The 15,920-nt window shown below is 42.3% G+C and overlaps 2 protein-coding genes across 7 annotated transcripts in view; one reads left to right on the top strand and one right to left on the bottom strand.

Moving 5' to 3' along the window:
• The window catches only part of LOC124000471 (protein FAM222A-like), a 45,456-nt gene extending 40,005 nt beyond the window's left edge, over positions 1–5,451 (top strand). For all 6 annotated transcript variants that reach the window (XM_046306845.1, XM_046306840.1, XM_046306841.1 and 3 more), the window contains one exon: positions 2,156–5,451. In XM_046306845.1, coding sequence (XP_046162801.1) covers positions 2,156–3,549 — 1,394 coding nt within the window. In that variant the 3' untranslated portion in view covers positions 3,550–5,451. The remainder of the gene's footprint in view (positions 1–2,155) is intronic.
• A 4,521-nt stretch (positions 5,452–9,972) lies between these two features.
• On the bottom strand, positions 9,973–15,506 carry LOC124000676 (glycolipid transfer protein-like). Its single transcript, XM_046307230.1, has 5 exons — positions 15,282–15,506; positions 14,274–14,332; positions 14,035–14,168; positions 13,619–13,769; positions 9,973–13,379 (listed from the first exon to the last, which is right to left on the bottom strand). The coding sequence occupies exons 1-5, from the start codon at positions 15,382–15,384 to the stop codon at positions 13,197–13,199; spliced, it is 630 nt and encodes a 209-aa protein (XP_046163186.1). The 5' UTR covers positions 15,385–15,506; the 3' UTR covers positions 9,973–13,196.
• Positions 15,507–15,920: the final 414 nt, after the last annotated feature.

Raw genomic sequence — 15,920 nt, 5'->3', positions numbered from 1 at the left:
ACTTTTTATCGTTACTTTTTATTATGTTTTACTTTAGTTTATTTGGTCAATCTTTTTGAGGTACACTGTTGGTTAAGGGCTTGTAGTAAGTAAACATTTCATAGTAAGGTCTACACTTGTTGTATTCGGTGCATGTGACAAAGTTTGATTTGAATTGAATGCATGTAAAAATCGCATTCAACCAGTTTGAATCGAGAAAAGGTCTCATTCTCCTGTTTTTGTGTCGCTGTATGTACCGCAATGAGCATGGAGAAAATGAGGTCAGACACAAGATTGTAGCCAAGCATGGACAATCTCAAGGCTACAAGTCCATCTCCAGAGACATTGATGTTCCTTTTTCCACCATACATAATGTTATCAAGAAGTCTAAGGCCCATGCCAGTGTAGCCAACTTCCTGGATGTGGCCGCAAGAGAGCACTTGATGGAAAATTGCAGCGAAGGATTGTTGGAATGGTGGAGAAAGCACCTTGATCAACTGCCACAAAGATTCAAGCTGACTTTCAGACACACAGTGCGACTGTTTCAACCCGTACCATCCGTCGCCAGCTCAATGATAGGGTAGGAGACCCAAGAGGACCCCACTGCTGAGAGAGAGAAATAAGAAAGCCTTACTGAAATTTTCCACAACACACATGAACATGGCAAAATCCTTCTGGATGAATGTCCTGTAGACAGATGAGACCAAATTAGAGTTTTTTTTTTGTAAAGCGCGCGATCTCTGTTTACAGAAAACAACAAAATGAAGCCTTCAATGAAAAGAATACCTTCCTTAAAGTCAAACATGGAGGTTCAGTGATGATTTGGGATTACTTTGCTTCCTCTGGCACTGGGTCTCTGTAAAAGGTTTTATCAGCAGGACATTGACCCCAAACACACTTCAAAAAGCACCCAGGAATGGTTCAATACTAAATGCGGGACTGTTCTGAAGTGGCCAGCAATGAGTCCATATCTGAATTCCATGAACTTGTGGAGAGCAGTTGGGAGAAGGCACCCTTCAAATCTGGGAGAACTGGAGCAGTTTGCACAAGAGGAGAGGGCCAAACTGCCAGTACAGAGGTGCAGGAAGCTCATCGATGGCTGTAGGAAGTGCTTGATTGCAGTTATTTTGACTGAAGGCTGTGCTACCAAATATTAAGTCTCGGGTGTCAAGTGTCTGCCATTTCTGTTTATTTTCTGATTTAAATGGATACATTAAGTTCTGAATCAATATTAACAGTGAAATAAAGAATTCTGGAGACTAAATACTTCGGTCAATTTCAACTTGTTAGGGAAAATTGTGAGTTAATTAAAAAAAGTGCATGGGTGCCATTATTTTTGGCCATGACGACTATCTTCATATTCAAGTCTCATTAGACATGGTTGGATGTGAGCTACATGGTAAAACTTGTTCACCAATTACATTTTTAAAGATGTAATCGTGAGATGAGAAAAAATACATTTTTATTCCTTTTCATCAGATTTTCTATTGTCTTTCATGCTTTGAGAAACCACAACATTAGGATTGGGTTTAGATTGGCCTACAGTAGAAACGGGGAACACACAGTACAGCTGTCATTTCTTAACATCCAGCCCCATCCACAGCTTTTAACTCCGCACATCTGACACTAGTTTCATGGCCAAATGTCACCAAATGAATCCCACTTGAGCCGCTGCGACAAAATGGTATTTTCTTCTGTACCCGGCTGCCTCCTGCTCTCCTCCCTGATTTCCCAGGTTAATCCAATTCTGGGTTGGAATTTATTTCATAAAGCACTGTTCAAACCGTGCCGGAGGTGTCTCCCTCCCAATAATGAGTTTAAAAGAGATGCAGATGTCAACGGTTCATCTTCCTAAAGGGAGGGAGGTGAAACTGGAGAGTGTGAAAGGGAAATGGAGGAGACGTTACAATAAGTGTTTTTATTGGGCTATTCTTCTCGTCTCTGGTCCTTGGACATTGTGTTCTCTGTTTTGACACGCTTTATCTGTTGGAATATTTATCACAAGGAGTGTTTTGGCCTGTATGGATAGGTCAATTGATATACTGATTTTCTTTATTTTAGTCCCAGCTGGCAAGTATCGTCTAGCCTACTCTTGTACTTTATAACCAGGCACTTTGTGTAAGCTAGATCTTAAGGAAGTATAGGCTAACCGTTTCTTTCTTTGCTTATGTTGCAGGTGAGCTGTCCTCCATGAATGGCCCCCGGTATCCATCCCCTGCAGAGCTGGATGCCTTTGCCCAGAAGACGGCCAGCAGTCCCCTGTCCATCAAGATCTTCCCATCCAACATCAGAGTGCCGCAGCACAAACAGCTGAACAGGACTGTCAACGGCCTGGACACCACATGCACCCAGCACTACAGTCCCTACTCAGGAGGCTACCAGGGCCTACTGGGTGTTGTAAAGTCCACCGTCTCCGTAGTCAAAGGCGTGCTGAAAAACTCTGAGGGCAAGAGGACTAAACATTCCCCTGCCCAAACTGCAGTGGCACCATACAACCCTCTCAGTAACAACAGACACGGGCAGCAGAAGAGCTACCACATGGGCTCCTGCAAGCCTCCTGACGGGCCCAAAATGGCTGTTCCCTCTAATATCATTGTTGCTGCCTCTGTCATCCCCACCCCAGTAGGACAGACTCTGGCCTCTCAGTCGGACCTGGACGTCCAGAGCCTACTGAGGCAGATGAACAGACACTCCCACAGCCAGGCCCTGCAGCACGGGGGAGAGGCCCAGCCAAGCCCCTCACGCCAGGCTGTGGCTGCTGTGGCCAGCTCAGACTCTGGCTTTACCTGGGGAGTGGTGCCCCAGAGCAGCCTAGCGTACTCCGGGGCTGTGCTGCCCACCCAGAGCGCAGACATGGCCCAGGCTGGCTACTTGGAGAGAGTGGACTATAGCATATGGCAGCACCACCAACAGCAGCAGCACTACCAACAGGGGGCGCTAAGGATGTACAACAATGCTCGGATGGGCAGCGGGGGAGGGGCCGTGGTCAGCCGCTCTCCAGAGACCTGTCTCCCTTTGGCCTGCTCAGCACAGCTCTCCTATAGGCGCCATCCCCTCAGTGCAGGCACTAACGGGGCAGGGATTGGGCAGGACCGGGTTAGCTCCTCCCCTCTGAACTGTGCTGCTATGCATGGGGAGTTCTCTGTGGGCCAGTACTTCGCCCCTCCCTGGAACAGTGTTCTGGTCACCCCGGACAGTGACTGTTACAACCCTCAGGAGCTGGTGCCTGGTTCCTCTATGGGCCGGGCCAGAGACATGGGGTTCTCCCAACCCCACCCTCACCCTCACCATCACCCCAACCACCAGCTCCACCCCCACCACCATCCTCACCCCCAGGTCTACGCCACAGACCAAAGCTTGGGCCTCTGTTGTGGGCTGCCCAGCACCAGCCTGTGCCACGCTTCTGTGCTGAGCAGCAGCCTGCAGTCTCTGGAGTGCCTGATCAGTGATCTCCACCCGCCCTGCATCAAGGAGAGCATGCTGGGGCGGGGCTACGAGGCGGTGGGGATGCCAAGGCTATTAGACCACAACCTACAGCACACCCATGTCCAGCTGCCTGTGTTCAGATAAGACAGGATGTGTCCACACAGGGCACTCGGACTGAAATATTCTGTAAAACAGGAACTCCATGGATGCAGGTGTGTAATTTTGAAGAGACCACCTCAGAATGAGAAACGGCACCTTTTTATTTAGCGTGTGTGTTGTATTGGTACAGGGCTATGTGGTTTGGAATTGACCAAGTGTTGTAAACCTTAAAAGGGTAATGATAATCATGACTGACCTGCAGGGTCATCTTATTTGATGTCTTCATGTTTTCATTTACGGAGGATTTGTTGATCAATCAGAGAATCAGTTCACATCTGCCACATTTGTTACTCAGAATAATGTGTTTTGAAGCTTGTTTTTTTTCTCAATCTGTCCACTGTTGAATTTTTAAACCATTTCAGAATGTTGTCATTTGAAATAAGGTGAAAAGGTGATGCGCAGGCAATCCTCCTAATGCACTTTACAAAGTGAAAAAAAATACAACTAGAAAATGGTACATACTTAGGGCATACAAAGGCCCAACTCCAGGCCTCCAGGGGCATACAAGGGCCCAACTCCAGGCCTCCAGGGGCATACAAGGGCCCAACTCCAGGCCTCCAGGGGCATACAAGGGCCCAACTCCAGGCCTCCAGGGGCATACAAAGGCCCAACTCCAGGCCTCCAGGGGCATACAAAGGCCCAACTCCAGGCCTCCAGGGGCATACAAAGGCCCAACTCCAGGCCTCCAGGGGCATACAAAGGCCCAACTCCAGGCCTCCAGGGGCATACAAAGGCCCAACTCCAGGTCTCCAGGGGCATACAAGGGCCCAACTCCAGGCCTCCAGGGGCATACAAGGGCCCAACTCCAGGCCTCCAGGGGCATACAAGGGCCCAACTCCAGGCCTCCAGGGGCATACAAGGGCCCAACTCCAGGCCTCCAGACTGTCAGCTTGTTTTTATTTAACCCTTAATTTACCAATAAAGGCCACTGATTATAATGCACTGCTGTAAGAACGGCAAAAATGGGTCGATTTAGACATGGGGAAATGTGTCAGGGAACCGTTTTTTATTTTCAAAAGAAACTTTATCTTGAATGTTTTTGTATTTTTGTTAGGTTGTGCCTATGTTGGCTGCTAATGGAGGATAATGTCTTTATATAATGATTGACCTTTATGTTTTTGTTGTCTTCTCTACAATTATGACTGTCTGTTACCACACTGTTGCTAGGCCCCATGTCACAAGCAAGAGATCTGCTAGCCATCACGTTAATGTTTGATGGAATGACAGAGTTATCATGTTTTACCTAAAACGGCACTGGGACTTTGGGGACGGGATGTGTCATTTGATTCTCTGATTGGTTCACATTTTGCTCTTAGCTTTGGTTGACATTCATCATTTAGGTCATCAAATACAAAAATACTACCTTAATCAACAGGAGTCCCTCCAATAGTTTTCCGGAGACAGGAGAAATGTGTTTTCAAACTGAAGGCATGACTATCAAATTGAAGTATTCCATGGTAGATCATTGGTTTACAAATGAGTCGAGTTTACTGGAGAGGTGTCCCTTACAGATCACTGGAGAACAGGCATTTCTTACAGTATAATTCACTGCTTTTCTGTCAATGTTTTCTTTCTGAAAATAAGATGTAGTTTCTTTGTAGTGGTCTATCTGATGCCTGAGAAGTATGGCTATATAAAGAATCTCTTATATGTCTGCACTGTCAAATATGTTTTTTTTTCAACCAGTCAGTCAGGATTCTGTTGGTTGACAATGTACATAAATGACTCAATGATTATGAAGTGCAATTACAATATTTAACAGGTATTTAACTCTACAAACATGTTGAAATGACTACATTTACATGAGTACATGCATAACCCTAGACTCCCATACCCATTCTCCTATTCTTAATTAAGATTGTCAAATAAATATTTTTTTCCTTCTAATCCCAGCACTTTATTTTTGTTTTTAGGTGTACAAGTTGAAACACTACAGGCAAAAAAAAGCAGTAAGACACAACTGCATTCAGAAAATACAAAGAAGCTAAAATGTTAATTCCAAGTGGTCCTAAGTTTAATATTTGTATTTAATTATGCTAGGGTGCGTTTCATATCTATTGCGAGAGAAAGAACATGGGGGAGAGATTGTAGAAAGACCCAACACAAATGTTTTGTTTCTCTGAGCCTCTGGGTCCTCTAAATATACTCAAGGCTTAGTACAGTGACCCAAGGGTCAGAGGCTAATCAGCTTTGTGACCTATCTGCTAACAACTCAATCAACCCATCTCACATCTCTGAACACGTACAGAACAATGAGATCTTGTACATGTCTTTATCCACACAACACCCTTACCACTTTCATCTGTATTCCAGAATGGACTAGAGTAGGAAAGAAGTTCGCTAGGCAGCACTATGCTTTAGAGAAAGGAGGAGTCCACTGCATATAGAGAGGTTGTTGGACTGAAGCTGGCCAGTAAGGTTCCATCGCTGACAGATACTACTATGACTACGACTACTGCTTTACTTAGTGCCTTACTTAATACCTTACTGTACCAGTCAAAAGTTTTGACACACCTACTCATTCAAGGGTTTTTCTTTATTTTTTACTATTTTCTACATCGTAGAATAATAGTGAAGACATAAACTTTGAAATAACACATGGAATCATGTACTAACCAAAAAAGTGTTTAACAAATCAAAATACTTTGTTTGAGATTCTTGAATGTAGCCACCATTTGCCTTGATGACAGCGTTATACACTCTTGGCATTCTCTCAACCAGCTTCATCTGGAATGCTTTTCCAACAGTCTTGAAAGAGTTCCCACATATGCTGAGCACTTGACTGCGTTTCCTTCACTCTGCAAACCAACTCATCCCAAACCATCTCAATTGGGTTGAGGTCGAGTGATTGTGGAGGCCAGGTCATCTGATGCAGCACTCCATCACGCTCCTTCTTGGTCAAATAGCCCTTACACAGCCTGGAAGTGTGTTGGGTCATTGTCCTGTTGAAAAACAAATGATAGTCCCACTAAGCGCAAACCAGAATGGATTTCGTATTGCTGCAGAATGCTGTGGTAGCCATGCTGGTTAAGTGTGCCTTAAATTCTAAATAAATCAGACGGTGTCATCAGCAAATCACCCCCACACCATTACACCTCCTCCTCCATGCTTCACAGTGGGAACCACACATGCAGAGATCATCAGTTCACCTACTCTGCGTCTCACAAAGACACGGCGGTTGGAACTAAAAATCTCAAATTTGTCCATTTCTTATGTTTCTTGCACCAAGCAAGTCTCTTCTTCTTATTGGTGTCATTTAGTAGTGGTTTCTTTGCAGCAATTTGACCATGAAGGCCTGATTTCATGCAGTCTCCTCTGAACAGATGATATCTGTTACTTGAACTCTGTGAAGCATTTATTTTGGCTGCAGTCTGAGGTGCAGTTAATTGCCCATTTCTGAGGCTGGTAACTCTAATGAACTTATCCTCTGCTGCAGAAGTAACTCTGGGTCTTCCTTTCCTGTGGTGGTCCTCATGAGAGCCAGTTTCATCATGGAGTTTGATGGTTTTTGTGACTACACTTGAAGAAACTTTCACAGTCTTCAATTCTCCAGATTAACTGACCATGTCTTAAAGTAATGATGGACTGTCATTTCTCTTATTTGAGCTGTTCTTTCCATAATATGGACTTGGTCTTTTACTGAATAGGGCCATCTTCTGTATACCACCCATACCTTGTTACAGCACAACTGATTGGCTGAAACGCATTAAGAAGGAAAGAAATTCCACAAATTAACTTTAAACAAGGGACATATGTTAATTCAAATCAAATCAAGTTGTATTTGTCATACACATGACATACACAATATTAGCAGATGTTAATGTGAGTGTAGTGAAATGCTTGTGCTTCTAGGTCCGACAATGCAGTAATAACCAACGAGTAATCTAACCTAACCATTTCACAACAACTACCTTATACACACAAGTATAAAGGGATGAAGAATATATACATAAAGATATATGAATGAGTGATGGTACAGAACGACATAGGCAAGATGCAGTAGATGGTATCGAGTACAGTATATACATATGAGATGAGTCATGTAGGGTATGTAAACATTATATTAAGTGGCATTGTTTAAAGTTGCTTGTGATACATTTTTTTACATACATTTTTCCATTATTAAAGTGGCTGGAGTTGAGTCAGTATGTTGGCAGCAGCCACTCAATGTTAGTGGTGGCTGTTTAACAGTCTGATGGCCTTGAGATAGAAGCTGTTTTTCAGTCTCTGTCCCTGCTTTGATGCCCCTGTACTGACCTCGCCTTCTGGATGATAGCGTTGGTGAACAGGCAGTGGCTGTTCAACCACCCGGTTGTTGTCCTTGATGATCTTTATGGCCTTCCTGTGACATCGGGTGGTGTAGGTGTCCTGGGGGGCAGGTAGTTTGCTCCCGGTGATATGTTGTGCAGACCTCACTACCCTCTGGAGAGCGTTACGGTTGTGGGCGGAGCAGTTTCCGTACCAGTCAGTGATACAGCCTGACAGGATGCTCTCGATTGTGCATCTGTAAAAGTTTGTGAATGCTTTTGGTGACAAGCTGAATTTCTTCAGCCTCCTGAGGTTGAAGAGGCGCTGCTGCGCCTTCTTCACCACGCTGTCTGTGTGGGTGGACCAATTCAGTTTGTCCGTGATGTGTAAGCCGAGGAACTTAAACATTTCCACCCTCTCCACTACTGTCCCGTCGTTTTGGATAGGGATTGCTCCCTCTGCTAATTGAAATACATTCCAGGTGACTACCTCATGAAGCTGGTTGAGAGAATACCAAAAGTGTACAAAACTGTCAAGGCAAATGGTGGCTACTTTTGAAGAATCTCAAATATTAAATATATTTTGATTTGTTTAGCACTTTTTTGGTTACTACATGACTCCATGTGTGTAATTTCATAGTTGTGTTGTCTTCACTATTATTCTACAATGTAGAACATAGTAAAAATGAACACTAACCCTTGAATGAGTAGGTGTTCTAACTCTTGACTGGCACTGTGTGTGATATATATATATATATTTAATAATTGAAACAGCATTTCTATTACATGATTATAGCATCGCTGCCTAAGGATTTACTGTTGGCTGTTGAAACTGGATGCTTTTTTGTTATTATTTGAAAGGGTGATTCTATTTAGTATATTTTATTACAGAATGGCTCCAACGGTGTGGGGTAGCATGGAGCTAGTGCATCCTTTAAAGAGGTGTGTGTGTGTGTGTTTATACAGTTGAAGTCTAAAGTTTACATACACCTTACTTAGCCAAGTACATTTAAACTCAGTTTTTCTCAATTCCCGACTTTTAATCCTTGTAAAAAAAAAATCCCCGTTCTAGGTCAGTTAGGATCACCACTTTATTTTTAAGAATGTGACATTTCAGAATAATAGTAGAGAAAATCATTTCAGCTTTTCAATTCATCACATTCCCAGTGGGTCAGAAGTTTACATACACTCAATAAATGTAAACTTCCGACTTCAACTGTAGGTCCCTTAATTTACCTCGTACTCCTGCACATCAACTCTGCACTAGTACTCCCTGTCTATAGCAATGTTATTTTGACTTGTTATTCACTGTGTATTTTTTTCCTTGTGTCACTATTTTGTTTTTTATCTTTAACTCTGCATTGTTGGAAAAGGAGCCGTAAGTAATCATTTCACTGTTAGTCGAAGCATGTTTACGAAGCATGTTTACGAAGCATGTGACAAATAACATCTCATTGGATTTTTATTTTATCCATACATGTTAGGCGCACAAATGGGGGTCGCAATAAATCAGATTGGGGGCTGCATGTTTGACACCCCTGCTGGAAATAGGGGCTGTTGATTAAGCTGTTTCTTCAAAGTGTTTATGTGTTGAGTAGGCCTGTTGAAAAGGTGGAGCTGTTAGTGAGGCCCTAGTCTCTTGTGTTTTGTCTGCCTTGCTTTGGGGCTTCCCGTCCTGTTCCTCCCCGTCTGCCCTGGTTCCTGGCTGAACCTGAGGCAGCTGTGCTGATAAACCTGCAGGATTACAGGGCCTGTTCGCCCTGAACAGCACAAGATCAGAGGGATAGGAGCCACTCTATCCTCTAGCACCACCCGGGCCCCTCAGGGACAGCGAGAGAGGGGAGATCATGGAGGAAGAAGGGGAAAGGGAAGGAAACGGGATGAGAGTCAGTGGAATAGGGGGAAAGTATTGGTCAAATGGGATTGGTGAAAAAGGAAAGATCTCATTAGAGCAGTCATCCGAGTATCTTGACTGCATAATGCTATTGGAAATAAAGATGCAGAGTAAATGTGGAGTATGAAAGTGTTCCAGTATTTTATGCCCCTTTATCTACAGCGCATACATACAGTACTTTACATGTTATACAATGACATTAGGGATGATCTTTTTCCATCAACTGTCCAGCCAAAATGATCATTTTAACGGTCTAGATGAAAATAATGAAAGAAAATATATTTTATTAGGTAACAAAATTGTACATTTTTGTTTAGATTACATCATGTATTATAACTGATATGTACCATGATTGACTATGAATGTTTTGTATCAACTCTATTTTAGTGATCTGCAAATGTGTTTTATTGTCGATTATTGTACCATTGTGTGACATTTGTCTAAGTATCTAACTATTTTATTTCTTCTAACTACATAGTAGTTTTGTTGCGTGTAAACAAACAGGTGACCGCTTTTGGATAAAAGTTGCAACTGCATCCCATGAGAAGGTCACAATCAATGAATTAACATTTAATAAATGTCTCCTCCATGAGGTTGACAAGTGAATTGCTTCTTATGACGGAAAGAGGCAGTAGCTGGTTTAAGTATGAAGTGATGAAAGACACTAACGTGACTCAATACACAGAACCCCCTTAAATCTTAAAAATGCAATATGTATATAGAAATCTACAGATTATTCAGTGAAATCAGAATCACCTTTACTAGCCAAATACATTAGCATGTACGGGAATTTGACTCTGTGAAATGGTGCTGCCACAATAAACAGAATATACAGACAAACAGAATATACAGACAAGCTATATAGACACAGAATTTACACAATCCACATACAGTATGTAGACAATGAACACCATGATAAAAACAAGACTACACTATAAGCTACATTATGAATTGTACATGTATAGATGTATGAATAAATCCATTTACGGGATGATATGCTATAAGGGAAATATACACTCACCGGCCTGTTCACAAAAATGGATCGCTCCTACAGAGTGAGTCACATGGCCGTGGCTTGCTAGTATATAAAACAAGCAGACAGGCATCGAGGCATTCAGTTACTGTTCGATTGAGAGTTACAATGGGCAAAACAAGTGACCTAAGCGACTTACATGCTGATCGGACCGGAAGCGTTGCAAAATAAATGTCATTCAATCATTGCACCCACACTGCTCACGGGTGTCAACAAGCGTCTGTGTAGCCAAGTGTTAAAATAGAACTTAGTTCTATTTGTGACGCTTGATGTGCTGCAAGTCCTGCCTCTCCCATCTCCTCATTGGTTTTTAGGAGCATATACCCACATGCCATCTCCTCGTTGGTTTTTAAGAGCATATACCCATGTGGGTGATTGACAGGTGAACTGAGGTTTCCAGTCCAGTTGGTTGTGGTAATGTACCTTAAAGTTGTTTGCCAACTGCCATACAGTATTAAGTCCAAAGAAGAAGTCTGAAGGAGGAGAGATTACTAGAAAACAAACTTTTACCCTTTTATCTGTGGATTAATTGTCATAGTAGAGGACCTTGTGCATTTCAGGTCAAATAAAACCCCAATGTTTATACCCCAGGACAAATTAGCTAGCAACAGCATGCTAGCAACAGCATGCTAGCTAGCTAAATTTCCATAAATGTTTAATGCTTTTCGACCTGTCCCCAAATTAATATTGTTGGTTCAGAGTGTGTCCTGAACACGTATGGTGTGGGGGGACAAAATCAACATGTGCGCAATGGCGCACGATAACACCTCGTTGATGAGTGAGGTCGAAGGAGAATGGCAAGAATTGTGCAAACTAACAGGCGGTCCACAAACACAAATAATGGTGCAGTACAACAGTGGTGTGCAGAATGGCATATCGGAAGTCACAACTCATCGATCCTTGTCACAGATTGGCTATTGCAGCAGATGACCACACTGGGAGTAATGTGCGTTCTATGAAAGTGCAGAGTGCATAGTCCTTGGATGAATAGTAAACAGTGCCTAGACCTTGAATGAGGAGATCACTGTGACCGGTTGGTAAGGGCCACGGCATGGGGGAAGAAGCTGTTCAGGTGGTGGGATGTTTTGATTGTGATTGACCTAAAAAATCACTTCAATGTTATCAATGCACATAAACATATTCTAGGTATACATACAGGACAAACACAAGCATGTATCTCACAAATAAATAATTAGATTGCATTGACCATGCTCTTTGAACTGATTTGAGCCAATAAATGTTATTCCAACAATTAGGAAATACAGTACTATTTCAGAAACAATACACTTTCTGAAGTCAAATAAAATGTTGCTATTACAGCAAGCTTTCAAAATCACATGAAGTGCAACACCCCAATAGTGAATGAAACTGACATGTAAATGTATGTGCCAAATACTGTTTGGCATTGTCTAGCACTGCATTTGCTGATAGCTACTATTTATTTTTTGCACTAACTGTTCGTCCCTCTGGATAAGAGCATCTGCTAAATGGCTAAAATGTTAAATGCAAAATGTGTCAAACAAATTGAATGGATTGAAAATATGTATTTCAAAAAGACATGAAGGAAGTGCAACCCTACTCAACTAAAGATTCAGTTGTTCAAACAAACATGCAGAAGCCACAAACAAACCATCACACAACAGACGGCACTAAGCATTAAAACCACTAATGCTGGTTATAATTTTTAAAATAAATTTTACCTTTATTTAACCAGGCAAGTCAGTTAAGAACAAATTCTTATTTTCAATGACGGCCTGGGAACAGTGGGTTAACTGCCTGTTCAGGGGCAGAACGACAGATTTGTACCTTGTCAGCTCGGGGGTTTGAACTCGCATCCTTCCGGTTACTAGTCCAACGCTCTAACCACTAGGCTACGCTGCCCCTCTCTAAAGGCACGGGGTAGTTAACTCTTCCCATAGCTACAGGGCAGTGAGGGTACTATCTCACGTTTCAGGGTAGAGTTACAGTAGGGATTTCATGAGTCTTGTATCATCAGCAGATACACTCTTCCCTCCCACAAAGAGAGATACAGTGCTAGAATAACACTGACCAGCTCTCTGGGTATCACTTCTAAATGTCTCTTACCTGATGGTGGATCATGTGTAACTGCAGCAGACCGCTTAATGGGCTTACACAACAAGAGTTGTGCTAGACCTGTAACATTCCTGCAATTTTTACATTTCTTGAATTTATAACAGACTCAACACGGAATATGCCACTTTCCATCCAGTAGCAACTCACCTGGGGCCAAACCGTCAACATTTAGTAGGGAGGGACTTAAAAGGAGGGACATGAAATTAATAATACAACTGGTGATAAGAATAAAAACAGCGTCATTGAAATAAAGTCCTCAATCCTCATAAGCTGGAAAGTTCCATAACCTGAGAGAAAGGATGAAAAATAGAAGACTGAAAGAAAATAACACGCAGGATGCTGCTGTGGTCCAGTATGGGGGACATCAAACACTATAGTCCAGCTCTGCATTCAGCGTTGTGTACATCTCATAGATTGCATCCACTGTGGCCGTGTAATTGATGAGGAACTGGCGTACACTAGCCATGCAGTCCTCCTCTCTGACCTCTTGACCTTTTGACAGGGCCTTTATAAAGTCTGACTTATAGGGTGCTGCAAGCAACGCCGCCTGGAGGGGACAAAAAGAAATCCAGTTGTTACATAGTTACTACACCTTAGCTGGGCAGTTCATCTACATTCAAATTCAATCCGTCGTTTTCAGTTATTACATGTAGAAATGAAGTTCAATATGAAATCAATACATTCAGAGGTTCTTGAGAACCAGGGTTCAGTAGAACACCAAGTCACAAGTAAAAGGCTAGGAGGTCAAGACTATGCTTCCACATGACTGTAGTCACATGGTCTCACCTTAAAGATCTTCTGCACTAGCCAGCCGTGGTATTTCTTCAGGGCCTGGTCGTAGGCTTTGGTGATGTTGACACGGATGAGGTTAGGGTTGTTCTCATCTTTCTCTCCATCTGCCAAGCTCTGAAGCAGGATCTGGATGAAACGGAGGCCTCTGCAGGAGAGAGGACAATCTGCTTAACTCATTTCATTTCAGTCACAACATTATTCATGACGTGCAGATCTCTATCTAGAAATAAGAACACTATTTCACAGCCTCTAGTCATCGCAATTCTGATCTTTTTTACCAACCACATCAGATATTCTTCAGACCTGATCTGATTGGTCAAAAGAGTAATTAGTGAAAGAAAATATCAGAATTGGGCTACCACTGTAAACACAGCCTTAAACACATTCAAGTGAGATGATTCTGAGCTCACCTCTTCAGCCACATCAGGGCCAAGGTGGCTCCCACTTTGGGCCACTCTGTGCCATATGCCTCCTTCTCTGACTCCACTATCTGCTGTAGTGTTGCATACTTGGCAGGGTCCTTGTCATACACACTTCTGATTTTCTGGAAGGAAATTATTACCAACAAAATGTATAGACATAGGCATTTGTTGCTGTAGGGTCACTCTTATTTCAAGGCACAATTAGAGGGTGTGGAAAATATACTTACTGTTATATTGCCACTGATGTCTGATTTGATAGGAACAAATACTTTTGACCCCAGGCAGTCTGGAAAGAAGAACGAGAGGGACAAAACATTGGATTGAAATGCAACCAAGCAGTTATGAGTAAATGCAGACACAGCATCTTGGATATAGCCGGAGAAACATCCTTGGGGAAGGAAAGAATAGAATAGAAATGACACTTATTCTCCCACAATGCTTATGTGAATTATATGAAAGTTTGTTGTTGGGCAATCAATAGAGAAAAGGGTCCATTCAAGTCTAAAGTCACAAGGAGGCCAATGCAGCAGGGAGTGTGGGAGGAGAGAGAGAAGAGCTACAGCAGCTGCATACTAATTCACATGGCCCGGCCCCACTTGCACTTTGGTTTCACCACCTCAATACTTCATTGGTTTTAAAATCAGATTATTACACTTTATGTTAAGACTATTCCTTGACATTTCCAATATAAATAAACAATAAACAATAAACAACATCGTGGAAGGTTGTTACCACACAGACACTACTAGCGCATTTAAATCTCAAAATGAGCCTGTGATTGAGCCACCCACAAAGAGTTTATTTGCGGATCATTCAAAATGTAATAACAGGTTATTATGGTAGGCCTACTCTATTCGGTTGGGTGATGGTCATCTTTATGCAACTCTGTCGTTAACAAAGCGATTATAACGGCGCTGTACTTACTCAACGTCATATGTTGTTTATTCAACAAGGTCAATGGCACTGTCTAGCCAACTTAGTCAAACCTGTGTTGGTTTCTTAGACTAAATACACATTTAAGTTGATTGTTTTTAATTTAGTTCCGTCTATTTCTAAATGTTGCTATAGGGGAAGACAATCATGAAAAGTGAAACAAAAAAAAATGAAGTGACGACATTTTCTAAGGTATCGGTGACTGTGAGACAACTTGAGCGCTTCTCCAGTTTCATGAAGACCAATGAATGTGATAGGCTACAGGTCGTCTACCGACCGTTCAGGTGTACTTCTGTACTCACCAAAAAAAGGCGGAAGATATGCCACTGACTCCAGAAAGAACTTTGTATCCACTGATTTGTCGACTGGAAGTTCTCCAAATTGGTTATCCATTAAAAGTGACATCGTTTTCTGAAATGATATGTGACTAATTACAGAATGATAACGACTGCTGTCTGTGAATAATAAACCCGGAACTGTCTTCCGTGTTCACTGTCTTCTACGCCTACGGCAAGGCAACTGTATACTCTGGCAACGCACTCTGACTTGGCAGGGGGCGCGCCCTGATCGTTACACGTCATCAACAGGTGTTAGAAAGTGAAAGAAAAAATGTTTGCGTGAGATACGCTAGAATTGAAACATTCTACCTTCATGGACTGAGCAAGCTTTACATATGCAGTTTTAAAAACGGTTATTCGTTGTACTAAGAGTAGTAGTGGAAATATCTCATTTGTAGTAAAAGAATTGCATGAATCTATCATCATATTTGCAGGTCCGGGAAAAATAGCATTTTATAAAAATGTCGTGCAATTCTACATCATTTTACATATTACGGGATAATGGACAGAGAGAAAGGCCTATGTGTTAATTTTATCAGATTTCTCCAATGCCAAATCAGCGTGTCCAGTTTGCAACGGAATTGTCCCTGTTTGCAAATAATT

This window comes from Oncorhynchus gorbuscha, linkage group LG16 (assembly GCF_021184085.1).
Source record: "Oncorhynchus gorbuscha isolate QuinsamMale2020 ecotype Even-year linkage group LG16, OgorEven_v1.0, whole genome shotgun sequence".
Classification (NCBI taxonomy): Eukaryota; Metazoa; Chordata; class Actinopteri; order Salmoniformes; family Salmonidae; genus Oncorhynchus; species Oncorhynchus gorbuscha.
Note: the sequence above shows the minus strand (reverse complement) of the source record. Positions and strands in the feature narration are given on the sequence as shown.

What these genes read in the sequence shown, in the direction of transcription:
- LOC124000676 (XM_046307230.1), bottom strand. Translation starts at nt 15,384, where the DNA reads ATGTCACTTTTAATGGATAACCAATTTGGAGAACTTCCAGTCGACAAA. An exon ending in ATATCTTCCGCCTTTTTTTG is followed by an intron (nt 14,333 to 15,281) that starts GTGAGTACAGAA and finishes TCTTCTTTCCAG; the next exon opens with ACTGCCTGGGGTCAAAAGTA. An exon ending in GCCCTGATGTGGCTGAAGAG is followed by an intron (nt 13,770 to 14,034) that starts GTGAGCTCAGAA and finishes TCTCTCCTGCAG; the next exon opens with AGGCCTCCGTTTCATCCAGA.